The 19,040-nt window shown below is 35.1% G+C and overlaps 1 protein-coding gene across 1 annotated transcript; it reads left to right on the top strand.

Moving 5' to 3' along the window:
- The first annotated feature begins 888 nt into the window (after positions 1 to 888).
- LOC102238379 (solute carrier family 17 member 9-like) lies at positions 889 to 12,626 on the top strand. The gene is made up of 13 exons (XM_014468716.2): positions 889 to 1,178; positions 4,638 to 4,835; positions 4,957 to 5,096; positions 6,092 to 6,191; positions 6,278 to 6,402; positions 7,249 to 7,345; positions 7,434 to 7,530; positions 7,614 to 7,701; positions 7,790 to 7,824; positions 9,005 to 9,120; positions 10,574 to 10,629; positions 11,430 to 11,459; positions 11,540 to 12,626. Exons 1-13 carry the CDS (start codon positions 1,063 to 1,065, stop codon positions 11,707 to 11,709), a joined length of 1,368 nt encoding a protein of 455 aa, XP_014324202.1. The 5' UTR covers positions 889 to 1,062; the 3' UTR covers positions 11,710 to 12,626.
- Positions 12,627 to 19,040: the final 6,414 nt, after the last annotated feature.

Here is a 19,040-nt window from a genome sequence, read left to right as displayed (position 1 = left end):
ACAATACTTCATTGTAATTTTACTCAAGTAAAAAATAAAAACCGTCATAAAACTAATAAAAGTAAATGCACATCTAAAGAACTATTATTAACTGGACTGGGATCTCAGCTGGGCTAAAATATGTGTAACAAGTGGGTTTGTCCACATTTTCCATGATGATGTGTTCATTTATTTATTTCGAACAGACAAAAAGTAGAAACAGATAAAAATTAATAAGACAAATAATTGTGCCAACTGACATGCAATATTGTTCAAAAAGGAGCAGACAGAAGATAAAAAAGTCTTAGGATTTCCAGCCCCTTTCATGTTTGCTCACACAAAATTCACCTTTTCAAAAAAAAATTACAGTATTATGAAATACTTTCAAAACAGAAGTACACAATCATGCAAATGCTGCTGACTTAGTTGCAAAGCAGTCAGTCACTGACTTCCTGTTTATACAGCCACATAACTAAAAAAGCTGCTTGCTTGTTTTCAAGCACATTAATAGAAAGTTGAGTGAAAGGAAAAGATGTGGGAAAACTGCAGCCTTTATCCCCCGATTTTAAAAAAAGAACATAATACAAAGGAGGAGGAGCATATGATCAGTAAATTAAAATATATGCTCAAAGATGAGGGTCATTTGTCAGATTAAAAGTAGCAAAATGACTAATATTTCTTTAGTAAAAATGTTATTTTACTCGTCAGATGTAATTCTGATCTTAAATGTTTTCTGTCATTGGCTGTAAGCAGAAAATCATCAAGTGAGTGTGCTAGAAACCCACAACACAAGATCCACTGTTCTGATATAAAGATAAAAAAAAAGGAAGTAGAAGATGAACAAGAAGACACACCTCTGTCCTTATATAGACAGTCAACATGCAAATGTGTCTCCCGGTGAAAGCAGGACTTACACATCTACTACTGTCAGGAATGGAAACTGCTTCCAGTTGCTGACAGACACCAGCGTCAACAAGTCGGGTTAGTTCGACCGGTTTGTGTCGGTGGATATGAGGAAGCCCAACTGGCAGAACGGAAGAGCTTCTTGGACTGCAGCAGAGAGAAGATACCGGTGCTGGGTGAATGGCTGAAAACCACGCCGCGGGTCAGATCAGGGATTTAAAGGCTTCTCTGGATCTTAACATTTATGGACCCGAAGAGCAGGCGGGAGAGTTGGAGAACCAGAACCTGTGGTCCAGGTGAGGCTGAAAACTTTGTTGAATCAAGTTTAATAAAAGTGAAGAAGTTTTTTCATTGTGGCGCAACACATTTATCTCACAAGCCTCCACTTGCTCTGTAAGTTCAAGATCCTCCTAAAAATATGTAGATTGCCACGTTGACGTGAAGGAAGAAACTGATCAATTTTGAAATTTTTAATTAAAAGCTCCTAATTAAAAACAACCGAGGATAAGGAAATCATTTCTGTTGAAACGGCAGCAAACAAGAATGCGGCAAAAACCCACTTTATGAGGGTTAAACTGAAAGTTTGCATCACAGAAACAACCAACTTTCAGCAGCAGACAGAGGTGGGGGTAAGAATAAAAAAGTATTTTTAGAAAAAAAAAAACGTTTGCGCTATCGTTTGTAAAAAAAAAAAAAAAAAAAAAAACAGCAATAATTTGGTTTATTTAACTTGTCATAAAAATGCTGGCATTCATTTCTCAAAGTCATATTTTTCACCATTTTATTCATACATTTATAAATGTCAGAGCTCTAAACTAAGCTAAATAGTTTTGTAACTAAATATTTAATTTCTAAATAAATGTTGAATTTGTTTTCAAGCTACATATTTAGCTCAGGCTTAAGCATTTAATTGGGAGCTAAATATTTAGCTTCCTAACTAAATATTTAATTTGAAAGCTGGTAATGACCTTTATCTTAAAAATGTCACCTTTTGATGTTACACTGTTTAGCAAAAGCTAATTCACATCTGCAGTCCCTTGACAAATTACAAAAATGGATATAAAGTACAATTATATTGTATTTCACAAACTAAATACTTAGTGAGTTAAATATTTAGTTTGGAATGCTGTCATTTATAAATGTAGGAATAACATGGTGAAAATATGACTATGAAAAATGAATACGTACTTTTTTATAACAGGCTGAAGAAACAAAATAATTTCAAGGGTTGTAATGACAATAACCTTTATAATATAATTGCAAAATAACAAGATCAGGCAAAAATATTTTCTTTTCATTATAAAACTTATGAAACTTTAACAAAAACTGCAGGTGTGTGTCTGTATCTGGTTAATTTTTGGTTAAATAAAATACACACAACGCTCACATGAGGTTCCAAATGTAAAATTTGAATGCAAAAGATTTAGTCGACATTTTAGCTGACTTTCCTCACATTTAACACACTTTTGTTTTATACTTGGGGTTTCACAAATAAGGATATCATCAAATCAATCTGGTTATTTACATCTCCAGCAGTTCCTCACGGCCCTGAAGTAAACCATATTGTCAATTTAAACTAATCAAGTGACCAAAAAGACATGGAAAACAATATAATTATAGGTGATGTTTTTGTTCTGAAAAGCTCTAAACGCGAAGCTGTTTGGCCAGACATTCCTATTTTGGTCTCATGTATCCATCTTGAGGTTTAGTGAGATCTAACTTCAGGGAAAATTTGCACATTATTTAGAAAAAATATAGATTACAGCAGAAGTTGTAAATGACACACACTGCTGTGCATTATTTGAACATTTGAAACACCAACGCAGAGATTTGTTTATAAATAAAGTGAAAATTGTTGCATATTTGCTGCCGTTTGGGATAATTATTCTGTTGCATTTTTGAATTTTGGCCAAGTTTCAGCTGTTCAACACATGGCTGAAACACATTCAGTGGAATCAAGAACAACAGGCATAGTGAGCAGTTCATGGTTGACTCAATGGCTGCAAAAAAGCCCAGGCCATTATCCCTCTACCGCCGTGCTTGGCAGTTTGTCAGCGGTGTTTGTGTTCTGTGTTTGGTTTTCTCCAAACGGTTTGGCCTGTTTGGTTTGATGTGAACTCCCAGGAAGACTGAGCGCCGTTTTAAAAGCTTTAAACTTGCCTGGAGCTTTTCTCACGTTGAGATTAGAAGTATTTGTTTTAGCTGCTACAAATGATCAAGTGTATATACGCCAAAGGAATTGTTTGAATAATCGATTATTAAAATAATAATTAGTGGCAGCTCTAGTTAGTAATGAGATCCCTGACTGTGATGCTGAGCTCCATCTGAGACTTCACCAGTAAGAGTTGTAGATATTTGCATCTCATTCAAAATACTGACAAGCATGAAGCACCGTCTTCCTGCTTATTAGTGTCAAGTTCCAGGATGTTTATTGTTCAAATTTGAATTTGATTTTTTTCTGGGTTTTTGTGCCTAAATCATGTTTATGCTTTTTTTTTTTAAATGCTCATAAGTAGACCTTAAACATGCTAAATAAAATAATTATGATTACCAGAAAATGAGCACGGTCTCTGTCCTGTGTGTCTGTGTTTTCCCAGGGTTTACTCTACATTTTGTCTGAATTTAAGTTTATCTGCTAGTTTTATGAGTCATGCTTCACTGGCCTTATTTTCCAGGCCAGTGAAAATTATGATGCATATTGGTTGATTTTTATTTATTACTTATATATTCAGTCAGTCATCAAATAATTTGCCATCCACACTTCAAAACACTAGTTTAAATAGTTTGACTGAAAACATACAGGCAGAAGCACAAGCTTTATATTTATGCCTGTCCTACACATCAAACTGAATTAATCTACCTCTCCCTAATCATTGTAATGTATACAAAAAACCCAAAACATATAATTTTCTTATAGCCATCACTAAGCAGAAACACAAAACAACATAATCTGATATAGGAACAATATAAAGTTATTTACAGTCAAAAAAATTTCTTTTAATTTTTTAAAAACCTACAATAAACTAATTGCTTGTAAGTCCATGCTTGAATAATTTTATAATTTAATCTGACAACTTTTTTCTTTTACTTTGTTTTTATACATTTAAATACATGTTGTAAGTCATATTTGGTTTCATGTACCTAATACCTAATTTTGCTCTAAACATTATTTGCATTATTTTTTATAATGAATCAAGTCATAAAATTTCATGATAGAAGAGTTTCCATGCAATAGGATATGTAAAAAAGTATGGGTGAAGAGTAAATTATATGTAATGCAGGGGTTAATTTTTTTTAGGAGATTAAAATGAGTTCCAGTTAATTAATTAATAACGTCCGATTAGACGTTCTTTCAGTGTTGTAGTTTCACCGCCATCCGACAGAGGGCGCCGCTGGTCATTTTAAGCGGAGTCGCTGATGTAGAAACAAAAATAGCGGAAGGAGAGACGGTCCTGAGTCTGGTGTGGGATGCAAAATGCACTTTATTCGGTTCTGTTATGAAATATAAACACTTAAAAAGCTCCATAAGTTTCACCTCAATAGCGCTCATTCAATTCAGGTGCCGTACGACAGAGCAGCGTTAGCATATTATGTGCGTTAGCATATTATGTTATGACCGCTGATATAACGGTCGTATTAGGCCTGAGAGAAAACTTAAGTTTGTAAGAAAATGGCCGCTTGTCAAAAAGACCAATCTGCGTTAAATTAACTCAATAATTAATTTTATTACGTCATTAAGCTGCAGTTGTTTGCAGATCCCTGGCTAGAAAATGGACGGTGATGCTGTTTCTGGGCACCTGCCTGCTGTACTGCGCTCGGATGACCACGCCGGTCTGTGCCGTCTCAATGGCCGCCACTTTCCACTGGAGCAAAATCGACTCGGGTCTCGTCCTGGGCGGCTTCTTCTGGGGATACTGTTTCACCCAGATCCTGGGAGGACATGCCAGCGACAAGTAAGCGATTCATTCACAGAAACACGGCTGGCTTCACTTCAACAATGTCCGCAGTCTGTTTATGTTAAAGTGAGGCTTAAAGTTTCAGCATTTGCCTCTGGTATTATTTGCTGCTCTGCAGAGTGGGGGGAGAGCGCGTCCTGTTCATCTCTGCAGCCTCATGGGCTCTGATCACCGCTGGGACTCCGGTGCTGGCCCATTTGGGCCCCCACACCCTGGCTCTGATGACGGTGGCCAGAATCCTCATGGGTCTACTCCAGGGTTGGTATAGACAGCGGTTTCTCTGAGCAAATAAGAACCAACAGAAGCATGAAAATTCATGTGTTTAGGTATTATTCAGTGCAAAAGTCATGTACAGGCACGTTTACGACATTAGGGCCATTGTATAGGGGAAACAATAGTAATAGATTTCCACCCAAAAAAAATCTAATTTTGAGCTTTTGGAATTTCTGAGGCTTCACTTCACTTTTCTGATTTTGAAAAGTCAAAAATATTCAACTATTGACACTCAGAAAATCTCCAAAACAATAAAAAAGTGACTTTTGAGACTCAGAAATCTCTTTTTTTTCCTAAACAATTTCTGAGATTAATCTAAAAGAATTTAAGGTTTTTTCCTGGCTAGTTTTTAACTTTTCAAAATTTGACTAATCTCAAAATTTCTGAGTTTTTTCAGATGCACAAAATTCCTTGCTTTTTCTAGAAGATTTCTGAGATTAATCTCAAAATTCTGAAGTTTCTTTAGCGTTTCAAATTCAGAAATTTATTTATTTTTTTCTAAAAAAAAAATTCCGAAATTAATCTAAACATTTTTAAAGTTTTTTCCAGCAAGTTATCTTTTCAAACACAAATTTCTGAGATTTTTCTAAAAAAATGTTGAGATTATTTTCAGCATTTCTGAGTTTTGTGGTGGCGTATTAGGGACATTCTCTCTACAATGGCCCTAATACACCGTTGTCCTCTTGACATGACGAAACAGGCCTAATAACCATTTAGTAACAATCAGATTTGGCATCTAAACGGGTGTAGCTGCTCAGGGAAAACTCTGATGGAGCACTGCAAAGTGAATAATATAAAAGTGGAACTAGTACTTTTTCCATCCATATTAAGGAGTTGTTATTTACTAAAAATAATCTCCTATATCATGCTGAAAAGGTACTTTTAAGTTAGTTTTGTCTTATTTCAAGTGCACCAGAAATTAGACCAGAAATACTTGGTAAGATTTAGTTTTTGCAGTGAGTTCACTTAGTTCTTTGCAGGTGTGTTCTTCCCGTCTTTGGCCAGCCTGTGCTCCCAGCGCGTTGTGGAGGCTGAGCGAGGGTTCTTGATGAGCACCATGCACAGCGGCAGCCATCTTGGGTATGTTCTGCACACACGTATACATTACTTTACGTCTAAACATGTATTTTCTACTGATAAGCAATAATTTCCCTTGTTTCCTTCAGCACGTTGTTGGCGGGTGGAATGGGGTCAGTGATGCTGGACAGGTACGGCTGGGAAAGCATGTTCTACTGTACTGGTGTCCTGGCTGGACTCTGGGCCATCACAGTAAAGTATTACTTATTAAAAGGTAAATCTGGCTTCTGGACATCTTGATGTGAAAAATATTTTAGACATCAATATTTAAAATCACTTAATTATTTTGTTATTGTTCTGTTTATATGTTTTTCATTATATTTTCTGAAATTTATTGGGGACATTTTACATATAAAGAGGATAACATGAGGAGGTTTTCAGAAACAATAAATACCTTATTACATTAATATAAATACATTTGGTTGCCATGTTTAAAGTGTCAAGGGACAGAAATGAGAAAAATAAATTGTACTGTAACACTAAAAAATGCTAAATTGTGTACATAACAAATAAAAGGACTTGAGCAAAAGTTCACATATCTAACACTGCAGGTTTAAAATCCTTAAAAATAATTACCATAGCATGACTAAAAATAACTGAAATGAAAGAACTACAGAATAAGTGGTAATGCAAAAAGTGTATAAAAAACAAGAATAGAAAGTAAAAATCCTAACTAAGTAGTAAAAACAATCATTAACAACTAGATAACTGAAAAACAATACTTATTTCTTTCTTTCTTTTCAAAAGAAATATGAAAAGATGAATAAATACTGCTAAAATATTATTAGGAAAATGCAAAATGACAGTAAAAATAAAAGAAACATCAAATAAAACAGGACAAAATAAAAAACAACCAAGAAAAATAACAGATACATTAATAAATCAGTAAAAAATGCTTTACAAAAATACACCAATAAATCAAAATAAAGTATCAAAAACACATAAAGTCACATGTTGAGTTTTATGTCATAGCATTTCTGAATATTTTCCTAAAGGTCGTTTGAATTGTTAAATGTCTGTTTTGCTTCGTTTAAATCTGATAATTAATGTTGTTTCTCAGACGACGTTACAGTGAAGCAGATGGAAAAAAAGAGCGAAATTCAATCAAGTTTGTCCAGAAAACGTTGGCTGCACCTTTTCAAAAAGCCTCCAGTTTGGTACCGCTTTGAAATCACTTTAAATTACTTGACGGTTGAATCCTTTTGAGTATTTTCTCTTCACTCTGTGGGTCGTTGTCTCTCTCAGGGCCATGGTGTTCGCTCACATGTGCACCTGCAGCACGTCCTACACGCTGCTGTCATGGCTGCCGATGTTCTTCAAGGAATCGTTTCCTCACGCAACCGTAACTCCTCCACAACTTCACTGAAGGCATCAGATGGATCTCTGCTCTTGATTAATTTCAGTATCTGCTGGTGTGTTTTGCAGCCTTGGGTGTATAATGTGGTTCCCTGGTTAACAGCGATCCCATCAGGTCTTGGTGCAGGATTTGTGTCGGATTTTCTCATCGCAAAAGGTACGAAAGCAAAATGTGTGGTGAATCCTAAAGGTGTCAGTCTTTTGAGGAAATCAAACTTACAGGTTTTTGTTTTCTTTTTCTGCAGGATACAGAGTTGTATCTGTGAGAAAAATAATGCAAGTAAGTGTAGAAATTACTGCAATGTTTTCATGTTTTATTAAACGGAAACGTGTTTCAGATCTTTTAGGGCTGGTGTTTGCATTTTGTTCCAGAATGAATTAGAAAATGGAGATATCAAATTTAATTTTATTTCATTTTATTTTAGAGGTGTGTGATGCTGCTTATTTTGGTTTTGATCCGATGCCAAGTGAATACAGAACCAGTATCGCCGAAACCGATTTTTATTATTTAAGTTTGACTTATTATCAAACTTCTGGCCTTTAGGTTGTTTTGTGGTTTTTCCTCTGAATTAAAGCTCTGGAAAAAAATAAGACAATAATCAGTTTCTCTGATTTTACTTTTTATAGATATATGAGTAAAATGAACATTGTTCTTTTATTCTGTGAACTATTGACAACATGTCTCTGAAATTCCAAGCAAAGATTTTGTCTTTATTAGCAGGAAATGAGAAACGGTCAAAATAACAAAAAAGATGTTGTGCTTTCAGAACTGAAATAATGTAAAGAAAACAAATTCATATTCATTTAGAAACAACAATACTAATGTTTTAACTTTAACGTACTAATGCAATGAAAAGAAAAAAAAACGCAAAACAAATTTGTGTGTATTTGTTTCTTAATACATGAAATGGGAATGAAAACAAAATCTTTTTTGAGGTAAAGATGAGAAACTATGACACAAAATAAAATTTGAAGAGGGAATCTAAAGTATCAAACTTATCATGCTAGTATTGATCCAATATTTATTTATTTGTTTAAGTTTTTTGCTTTTAAGATGAAAAAAAAACAAACCTGTCTGTATATGTTTCACCCAAAACTCCTCAAATTGCAGTTTTTGCTTAACCTGGTTCAACTTCTGTAAATAAAATCAAATAAATAAACACATGAGCAGAAATAGCTGAGCTGTTCACATGTTGATGCTTCCTTTGCTGCAAATAATCAAGAGTTCACTAAAGGAATTATATGTTGTTGCATTTTGGACAATAAAAACCATATTTACAAAAGTAATTAAATATTTCCATGTGTTTCTGATGTAAAAAATAAGTTTAAATGGTTAAATTCTGGAGAACGTGCCATTTTTTTGTCTGATTAATTGTCAGAATAATCTTTTATTAAAATAATTGTTACTTCTGTGATAAACGTTGTGCCTTTTTATAATCAGCCTGTCTGTGTGCCTGCAGTTTGGTGCCATGGGTCTCTCCAGCATGTTTATTCTGCCTCTGTCCGGATCCGTCTCCTTCACGTCTGCTGTCGTCTTCATTTCTGCTGCCGTCGGTTTCACCACCTTCACCGCAGGGTACGCTGGACAAAGTGAAATCATCTGAAAGTAGCACTTTTTAAAATCAATATTAAGGAGTTTTTGACTTAAAACAAGCTCATGTATCTTACTGAAAAGTTACTTGTAAGTTAGTTTTCTCTTATTTCAAGTCTATTAAGACATTTGCACTAGAAACTGGACTAAAAATACTTTGTAAGATTTTGGTTTTTGCTGTTTTTATCAAGCTGAAATTATATAGGGGAGACAGTTTGTCTAAAATCGTTAAACTAATTTTTTTGCCAAAATTTGCAAAAATAGTAATGTCTACAGACAATCAATTTGGGTTCAAGTCCAAACATGGCACTGATATGTGTTTATATGGCCTAAAAGAATTACTGAATAATTATAATAGCACAAATTCTACGTCTTTTCTGTGTTTTTTAGACGCTACTAAGGCTTTTGATTGTGTAAATCATAGAAAACTATTTTTAAAATTGTGCCAAGCTGGTGTTCCCACATATACAGTAAGATGTCTGTCCTATTTGTTAAACTATGCAGGTCAAATGGGACAACTGTGTGTCTGCATCCTTTTGTATCAGCAATGGAGTCAGACAAGGAAGTATTTTATCCCTTATGTTATTTAACTTTTATCTGAATGATCTCTCTAAGCAGCTAAACCTGTTTAGAACTGGTTGCATGGTTGGAGATACAATTATTACTCATTTAATGTATGCTGATGACCGAGTGGTTTTTAGTCCAAGTTCAGCTGCTGCTACATGGTGTTAGATTCAATCCATCAAAAAGTCTCATTTTAATTTGTCGCACTAACGGGGACAAAAATAGGGTATTTCCAAATTTCAAGCTGTCCAGGATTTTATTGAATGTCTCAAATGAAGTAAAATATCTTGTTCATGTGTTGACAGACCGTCTGTCTGATGAGGACATTTACCGTCAGGTTTCAATGTTATAAATATCCTTGTCCGTAAGTTTGGATTCTGTTCTGATGAAGTGAAACTGAACTGAATTTTAAAAAAGCCAGTCTTCAAAGATTGAAGGTGGCTTATAATGATGCATTAAGACTTTTGTTAAATAAGCCCAGATGGACCAGTGCCAGTGAACTGTTCGTAGCACTTTGATGGCCGGTTGAAGAAAGCTTATGTATGAATTTATTTGTCGTTTAAACGAGTTTAATAATAGAATTATCCTACTGTTGACTAACGTTAAATATAGTGCAGTAAAATACTGACCTGTACTTTGGACACATTGGTATGATTTCCTCCTGAGTGGTTAGGAGACATTTTTATTCTTTTATTATTTTTGTGTAATTTGGACTTCGAGTCTGTAATTCATTAATTCACTCATTCACTCATTCCATCCATCCATCCATCCATCCATCCATCCATCTATCCAAAATAACAACAGGAAGTGCAATGTTTTCAAGCATAACTGTTTTGAGTTTTATTAATGTTTGCCGTTGTTTCGTGTGTTGCAGTGGTGTGTCTGTGAATGTGCAGGATCTCACTCCATCATGCGCTGGAGCGCTCTATGGTGAGGCTCCATTTTAACACTTTCTTCTCGTTTATTGGTTGGTTTCTTTAGGCAGATTGTTACACAAATATCAAAAAGAGAAAATCAATTTTTACTTTTAAGACAATTATAAAATGTAATATTCTATCAAGAAATATGAAGGATATTCACTCAGAATGCTTTATTATCAACGCATGATTTCTATTTATCTAGCTATCTTAGCTTATATTAACTTATTTTAGATGTCTTATCTTAGCTCATTAATTTGGCTTAGCTTATCTGTTTTGTTTGTACCTTAAAATTGCGTAATTAGACATAAATTGCCTTAATGAAATCACGGCCATTTCCTAAAAACTCTAAAGGTTTGTTGGTAGGATGAAGATTTTTTTTAATTGTATTGTAATTAGTGTGTTTTGTGAAAATAAAAACCCTTTTGTTGCATCACATGATAAACATCTGGATGTTACTGTTGATGGAAAAACGACGATGGCAGGAAGTGGTTGGAGGAAGATGGTGCTGGATGTTTTTTAATAAATTATTGTGTCAACAATCGTATTAAAGAGTGAATTTAGTTGCATTTCTTGTTTAATGGAAACACTGCAATTGCAAAATGTTTTGTTTTTTTTACTTTAGCAGAATATCAAAGTTTTGCATATGTTGGTAATGGAAATGCAGCTTATATGTCTGGTAGACTGTATAAGATTTTTTTTCTTCCAACTACTCTTTTTCATTAAAAACCTTTTGTTTACATGTTCATTTGAAATTAAATGAATAAAGTAAATGAAACTTTTTACTGTACTTCTTCCCTCTCTGTGCCTCAGGGTTTATGAACATGATGGGAGCCTTAATGGGTGCGTATTTAAACCTGAACTCTTCCAGATGTTGGCCGTGAATGTTTGTTTCTGAGTTCTGCCTGCTCTGTGTCGAGCAGGTCTGGTTCTGGTGTCGTTCTCGGGTTACCTGATCGAGGTCACCTTGTCGTGGTCCGTCATCTTCGCCCTCGTCGCTTTGGTAAACGTCACCGGCCTCGGCGTCTTCCTCGTCTTCGGAGACGCTCGACATGTCGACCTGCAGGAGAACGACTATCTCATCCTGGATTAAATCATCCTCAGTTATTTAAGTTAGATTATTATATTTCTTTTTTTATATTATTATTTTGATAAGCCAGGGAACTATGTAGAAAAATACTAGCGTTCATCAAAGCTCTGGATATTTTCCCCGTTGCAGAGAAAAACATCAATCAAGTCTGTAAACATGCTGAAATGAAGAAACTTTCTGAATATTTTTTTCCTGCACAACAACACATTAAGCTGCTTTGTACAAATATTAAAAATATAATTTATTTACGAAAGTTGTATTTTCACAAGAGAACATTTACTTTAATATTAAAGTTGTTCATTGTTTCAAAATTAAAGCAGAAGCTGGAAAGATTTTCTGAAAATATTTAATTCTGTAGAAAAAAGGAACTTTATTAATCACAAAGAGAAATTAAATGTAACTTGTATAAATCAAGTTTCTTCAAAGAGTTGTCATAGCTGCTGATGGCTGTGGGCAGGAATTATCTCCTGTAGCAGTCTGTGTTACTTTATTAAAGTTTATTTATTCACTCTGGTGAGGTGAGATCAAGCTGCACACTTTACAACAAACAACAAATATTATCAATAATGTAGAAATACTAAAACAGTAGAAACAGACCAGAGTCTGGGATCAAATTGAATTTTAAAGTTTTAGCTGAAATATGTGCAAGTCTGAGACAGAATCTTCTCTAAAATACCTATAAAAGTTCCTCTTGGGCCTCTGTCTCTTTAGGAACTCCTGCTCTTTGTGAAACTCCGCCTTCAGGAAGTCATCACGTCGTCTCTTAACCTCTCAGTAACGTTTTTACCAGCGCTGCACTGAGTCATAGCTGGTCTAGTGAGCTCAGCACATGTGCAGTTCCACTAATTGTTTGCTAATTGCTGCTGGCTAGTTTGAAGGAGCTGAGTGGGGGAGGAGCTTCATCTCAAAGGCGGAGCTAGGTGCTGAATGGTTGCCATGGAGATTAAAGGATTTCTCTACGCATGAATGAATTGAAAAAAAATCTCCAGGTATGTTTTTGATGAGGGATAAAAGGATGGAAAAGTTGATTTAACATGATGCTGCTGGCCCTTTAAGAAGCACTCCCTGTTTTATCTGACTGTTGGGTGCCTTGTTTATTGCCTGTGACGTTTTGCTCAACTAATGAGCTCCTCACCTGCCACCTGAACCATTTACATACCCATCACTGTTCTTCATGTCCTACATTTAAACCCACATCAGAATTTAATTATATGCTAATTCATTTCAGATGATTTGCATTTAATTTCAGTTACACTTTAGTTTTTGCTGTTTATTTTTTTGTGTTTAGTATTTTTAAGTATTATACATAAGTAGCTTTTATCTTTAAACCCTCTTCCTGTTAATCATAACACTCCCCCAGTGATCTCATCCAAACCTGAACGCACCAACAAATAACCTGTAATCCTGTAATAACCTCACCGCATAACAGGATTAGGATTTTATCAATGAAACTCTTTGTGTCTATGTGTGATAAAGTCGTAAATATTCTTTTGTTAGTTATTTTAAGTATCTTCAGCATTCTACCCGATGTCGAAACATCTCAGGTATGTCTGAAGACACTTAAAATAATGAAAGAATATTTCAGGATTTATTTATTAAACTCTCCATAAAACTTCACAATTTCCAGTCTTATCACATTTAGTAAGTTTTCTGTAAACTCTTGTCTTCATTAAAACCAATGTTTACATCTGTTTATCTTTCCTCAGATGTTTTACACATTTATCTGTTTAAGACAATTTTCTTTTCTTTTTCCTTTCTCAAATTGTGTGTTGAATCCCTGCTACATTGTATTTAATGACATGAGTTTGGTATATCATTGTGATTTATTAAAGTGATATCTATTTCACGAACCCCTGAGGTTTTACAACTTCAGCTGAACATGATTCTCGTTTTTGTTTAACTGCCATGTTTTTATAGTGAAATAAACTCAGCCATTCTTAGAAATAACTTTTATTTCATGCATTGCTTGATTTTTTTTTCTGCCTGGGATTTTTGGAGGTTTTGTGTCAACGTTAATTTCAACAGCCTTTATATCCTGTTTATCCACTGATTATGTGTCAGCTGTAAGGCTGCATAATAACTCATATATCAACTGGCCCATATGTATTTGCTTAATACACATTGCAACCGAAAAAAATAAACTACAAATAAAATATTAACACGCTACATCAACAACTATGATAAATACTAAAATGATCTTGGAATTTTCTGCAAAAAACATGAAAATATCAGAATTTTCATTTTTTTATGCTCAGAAATCTGCATGTTTTTTCTAGAGAATTTCTACAATTAATCTAAACATTTTTTCTAGCAAATGATCAACAACTGAAACTCAGAAAATGTCCAAAAATCAGACATTTTAAATGTTGAAACTCGGGTATTTCCATGCGCTGCAGGCGGCATCTGATCTGGACCCGAGCAGGTTTAAAGACCTGGTGGTTGTTTACCTGAAACCCAACTATTCTGCTGCTGTTTTAACTGATAAACACGTGAAGGACAGGAAATGAGTAACTTCAGCTCATTTATTAGCTCCTTCCTGCATGAATTTAGTGACATAGGGGTGTTCAAAATGTGGCACGGGGGCCATTTGCGGCCCCAGGACTGATTTTATGAGGTTCCCAATAAATTGAGAGAAAAATACTTTTAAATTAAAATCTACTGACAAAAATGTTAACAAAGTGATCACATCCACTTATTGATGTGTACTATAAAGCAGTCGTCCCCAACTCCCGGGCGGGGACAGGTACCGTCTGTGGACCAATTGGTACCGGCCGCACAAAAAATAATTAAATATTTCATTTTTATGTATTATCTGAGTCTGGGGGATCTTTTATTTTGAAAATCCGTTACCCGGATTCTCTCGGTTACGTCTTGCGCGCCAACATTGAGCCCACAAGCAGCAAAATGAGTAAGAAACAGATCAGATGTCTGGGAAAAGACCCAGAGAAGAGACAGGAGAATGGATTTATCCCGGACCGGTAGGTGATTCCCACATTTCAAGCTCGCTCTGCATGATATGGTGACCGGCTCGTTAATGACGCAATGAAGCTTCAAACTGCTTCGCCACTAGAGACCAGGAACCCTGAGCATCAGCAACACTTCCGGTGTCATTGTCTCCCAGGTGGGACCGTCTCGTTGCAGAGAAACAAGCTCCGGGCTCCCATTAATTTGTCGTTATCGTTTGCTAAAACATTTCACGAAAGTAAAATGTTCGTTTGTGTGGCGCATCTGTCTCTTATTTTGAAGGGATATGTAAACGTTACCATAGCGACCAGAGTCAGAGAGCGTCAGGGCAGTGGTGGAGACTAGAGGAGAGGAGCTTGTGAGTTTTAGGTCTGGTTCACACAGCACGATTTAAGGAATGTGGGCCGATTTTCCAAACCTCTGTGACCACAGAGCCGATAAACGTCCAACAGGTTCGGTCGGTTCGTGTGTCCAGCCACACGGCAGGAGCAACACACCACCGATCCAGAACCGATTCCAGTCACGAACATCCTGGTTCCAGAAGAAAATCCAGTAAAACGCCCAGCATACCAAACGTGAATTTAGAATGAACAAACCCGGATGAGTCCTGCAGTAGTGACAGTTTGTGGCCTCATTTTAAGCGACCTAGCGACCTTATCGTTATAACCTAATTATAATTCTGTCAGGGTAACAAAAGCTGAAAAGTTACCGGGTTTATCAACTGCGGTACCAGTTCCGCTCCAGTTCCTCTCAGTATCATTCGTGTTGATATTCCTTGTACAAAATGCTGAATAAACATTCATGCTGTTTCCACATATCATCTCCAGTGTCACCGGACTCGGTAACATTGTTGAGTAAAACCTGTGGATTTTCTACCCACTGAATGATGAACGAACAAGTTTTAACCAAAAATTCACCAGACAGTTTTATATTGAAAAAGATTAATTTGGAAAAATGTTTCTTTTGCCTGAATTTTTTATATGAATTATTTTCATTTTGGTTGGTGTGATTATGTAATTTTTAAATTCTTTAATTTTTTACAAAATACTATTTTACTCTTACATTTGAGTAAAAATATGTTGAAGTAGTGCCACTATTACTTGAGTAAAATTTTGGGATACTTGTCCCACTGAAATAAGAATATCAGCAGCTTATTTCTCTTTTAAAGATTAGCAACTAGTACATCTGGTTAAGTTTGGTGAAATAAATTCAAAATAAAGAAATAAACATTTCCTTGGAGTTACTGCAGATCTTTGCTTCCTGTATCCATCACTACTCCCAGGAAAGATCACTATTTACATCCAGGATCCAGGTATTTCTACTCTTTCACACATTTGAAGTTATACTTTTGCAGGCACTGCTCATGTTTTTATTTTTTATACATTGTGAATATATATATATTTAATGCACAAACACGTGTAATTTTTTTTAAAAGTTGGCCTCGGATCCGAGTACGCCACTTTTGAAAACTGCTCAGTATTTTTGTTATAATCGTGTACACAGGCCCGTGCAGAGACCACTGAAAGGGCAGGTGCTCAAAAAAAAAAAAGGGCACATCTAACCGCATTCTAGGAAAGACTATTAACAAAACCACACAGCTTTCAGAGCTTAATAAAAATGATAAATTACAAAATTGTGAGACATACAATATAAGCTAAGGAAAAACTCTATATGGAGCATAACACTATGCATATGTTAGATATTTTATTAGTAATTTCTTTCTGCAGGTCTATTTTGTTATAGGAAAGTATTGCAATATTCAAACCCGCAATTTAGCAAAATATGTAAATCAGAGCTGATGGTTTAGCTCCGATTTACATATTTTGTCTTTACAGAATTACACTATTAAAAATATAATAATAACCTCAATTAAATAAAATACAATTGTGATCAATACATTTTGAATTGAAACAATTTTTAAACAAAAGTTTTGCTTAAAAATTTTTTTTTTTAATTAAAATCAGAGATTTATGTCTCAAAGTGAGAAAAATTATTTGTGAACAAACTTATTTGCTCATGTCATAAATCTTTTCTTGCTATTGTAAGTTTTTGTTTGTGATTCAAAGTTTTGCTTGCTTCTCACATGACGTCGTGGGCAGGGCCGAAAATTGCAACAAAAGAATTCTGATGTGTGCAAATAAAAGTTTGTTTTGCAAAGAACTTTTTAAGTTAACAAGACAAAATTTAGTTATTTAATTAAAAAAATTAAAATAAAACTTTTTGTTTAAAAAAAATAAATCATTATAATTCAAGCAGTTTTGTAAATTCTATTCCCCTTCAAGATACATTAACCTAATGCCAGAATAAATGCAATTAATATACATTATGCAGCAAAGGAAATTAGATAATCGGACATATATTCATTATAGAGAGATGATCGGTTTTGGATCGTTGATGTGGCCCCATCAGCAATAATGAAGAACGACCGCTATCATTAGCGATACAGGGAAGAAGCTTTTTAGTTATCTTGCTTTGCTACCAAACTCGTTAGCTAACAGCTAGCTAGACCCTTTTCACATGACGTCACACAACTTCCGTTTTGGCTCGAAGCTGTGTATCCTTAGTTCCGGTGTACATAGTAAGTAATGATAAAGTTGTCTATTTCATATATATATATATATATATATATATATATATATATATATATATATATATATATATAGAGAGAGAGAGAGAGAGAGAGAGAGAGAGAGAGAGATGTATAAATCTGACAGCATATGTTGATCAGACAGATCACCGGAGCATGGAGTTTACACAGTCTCTAAAACATTTGCCTAAAATAAGATTTGAAGATATATCACGATTTGCAAACCAGTTCTCTCTGACAAAAAAATCTAAATTAGACAAAGGCTACAAATTCTTCACCGAACAATACCTGTTTGACTATGAAGGTAGGTATTTTTGTTTTGCGTAACCGTTAGCTTAGCATTAGTGAATTTTGTTAGCTAGCTAACTACGTGACATAACTGTTCCTTAACCAAACCTTTTTACTGTTTTTGAACTATAACGTTTTAGGCTCTAATCTTGATCAGATTATTAAATTATAGACTGGAGTTGCCACTCATCCCATAAAATAGGGATTTGTTTGTTATAAGCAGAGATGTCCGGTGCCGCCGCTGCTTTGTAATGCCTTTAATCGGACCACTTTTTCGGTAACGAATAATCTAACGAGTTCGTATTTCAAATCCAGTAATCAGATTAAAGTTATTTATCCAAATCATTGCACATTAATATTTTCTTGTGTATTTATTTTTATTCCTTCTTTGCGTCTTTGGGAGAGACTCTGTGACAGTTAGCAGTGACAGAAACATGAACAGTGCATGGAGATGCGCATTTTGTTGCTGGAAAAACAGAAATATCGTCAAGCCCAACTGTTATTTGTGGCTTTTGTCTTGTTTTTATTTTCCATTAATACAGAAAACGAACCTCTAAACGTTACATCACTGACAGGCGGCGGTGTATATGTTTCCTAACTGTGGCTAAAGCTGCTGCTAGCTGGTTTACTCATGATCGGAAGCTGGTTCCTTTGAATACAGTTGGAGAATGGTAAATTGACAATGACTGATAACGGTTATCTAACACGTAAACACCGTTTTATAAAACACAGAAAGTGAACCTCTAAACGTTACAGCGCTGACAGAGAGTATATTTTTCCTAAATGTGGCTAAAGCTGCTGCTAGGTGGTTTACTCTCCGATCGGAGGCTGTTTATTTTATACACAGATAGAGAATGGTGAATTTACAATGATTAGTAACAGCTATCTAACACTTAAATGCTGTTATTATTAAACTTACCTTTTATTATATCCTTAAGATTATGAGAATGCGGGAAGTTTTCAGCTTGGTTCCCAAGGCAAAATCACACCGGAAGTAAAGATACCCAGTTTTGAGTTATGGCGGCCATTGTCTGACGTCACTGTGAAAAGGGTCTATAGGACAACAACAACAGCCTAATGTCTGTATGATAAAATACTGAATGGATAGATAAGAACAGTTTTTCCTTACTTTTCCTTCCTTCCTCCTCCACGTTGAGCTCCACAGTAAGCTACTGCGCAGTCTCACTGACTGAGCGGGAGGCAGCTGCGTCATGCGTCACGGACAAAAGGTCAAAGGTAACAAGGTGACCCGAAGGGCTTATTATGTTGTTTTTCTTTAAATAAAAACAACAAAAAATAATAATTTTAGTACATATCAGAGGAGGGCTTGGGAAATTAACTTTAAAAAAAAAAAAAAAAAAAATTGGACCAAAAGGGCACTTTAGGGCAAGGAGCAAAAAGGGCAGGTGCTCAAGCACCCCCAGCCCCCCCCTCTGCACGTGCCTGCGTGTACAGTATATATTGTGTTCACTTAATTTAATACCTATTAATGTTT

Source organism: Xiphophorus maculatus, chromosome 1 (assembly GCF_002775205.1).
Source record: "Xiphophorus maculatus strain JP 163 A chromosome 1, X_maculatus-5.0-male, whole genome shotgun sequence".
In the NCBI taxonomy this organism is placed as follows: Eukaryota; Metazoa; Chordata; class Actinopteri; order Cyprinodontiformes; family Poeciliidae; genus Xiphophorus; species Xiphophorus maculatus.
Note: the sequence above shows the minus strand (reverse complement) of the source record. Positions and strands in the feature narration are given on the sequence as shown.

Excerpts from the sequence above, each read along its gene's own strand:
- LOC102238379 (XM_014468716.2), top strand. The coding sequence starts at position 1,063 with ATGGCTGAAAACCACGCCGCGGGTCAGATCAGGGATTTAAAGGCTTCT. Across the intron at positions 4,836-4,956 it reads GGAGGACATGCCAGCGACAA|AGTGGGGGGAGAGCGCGTCC; the intron begins GTAAGCGATTCA and ends GCTGCTCTGCAG. Across the intron at positions 5,097-6,091 it reads CCTCATGGGTCTACTCCAGG|GTGTGTTCTTCCCGTCTTTG; the intron begins GTTGGTATAGAC and ends AGTTCTTTGCAG.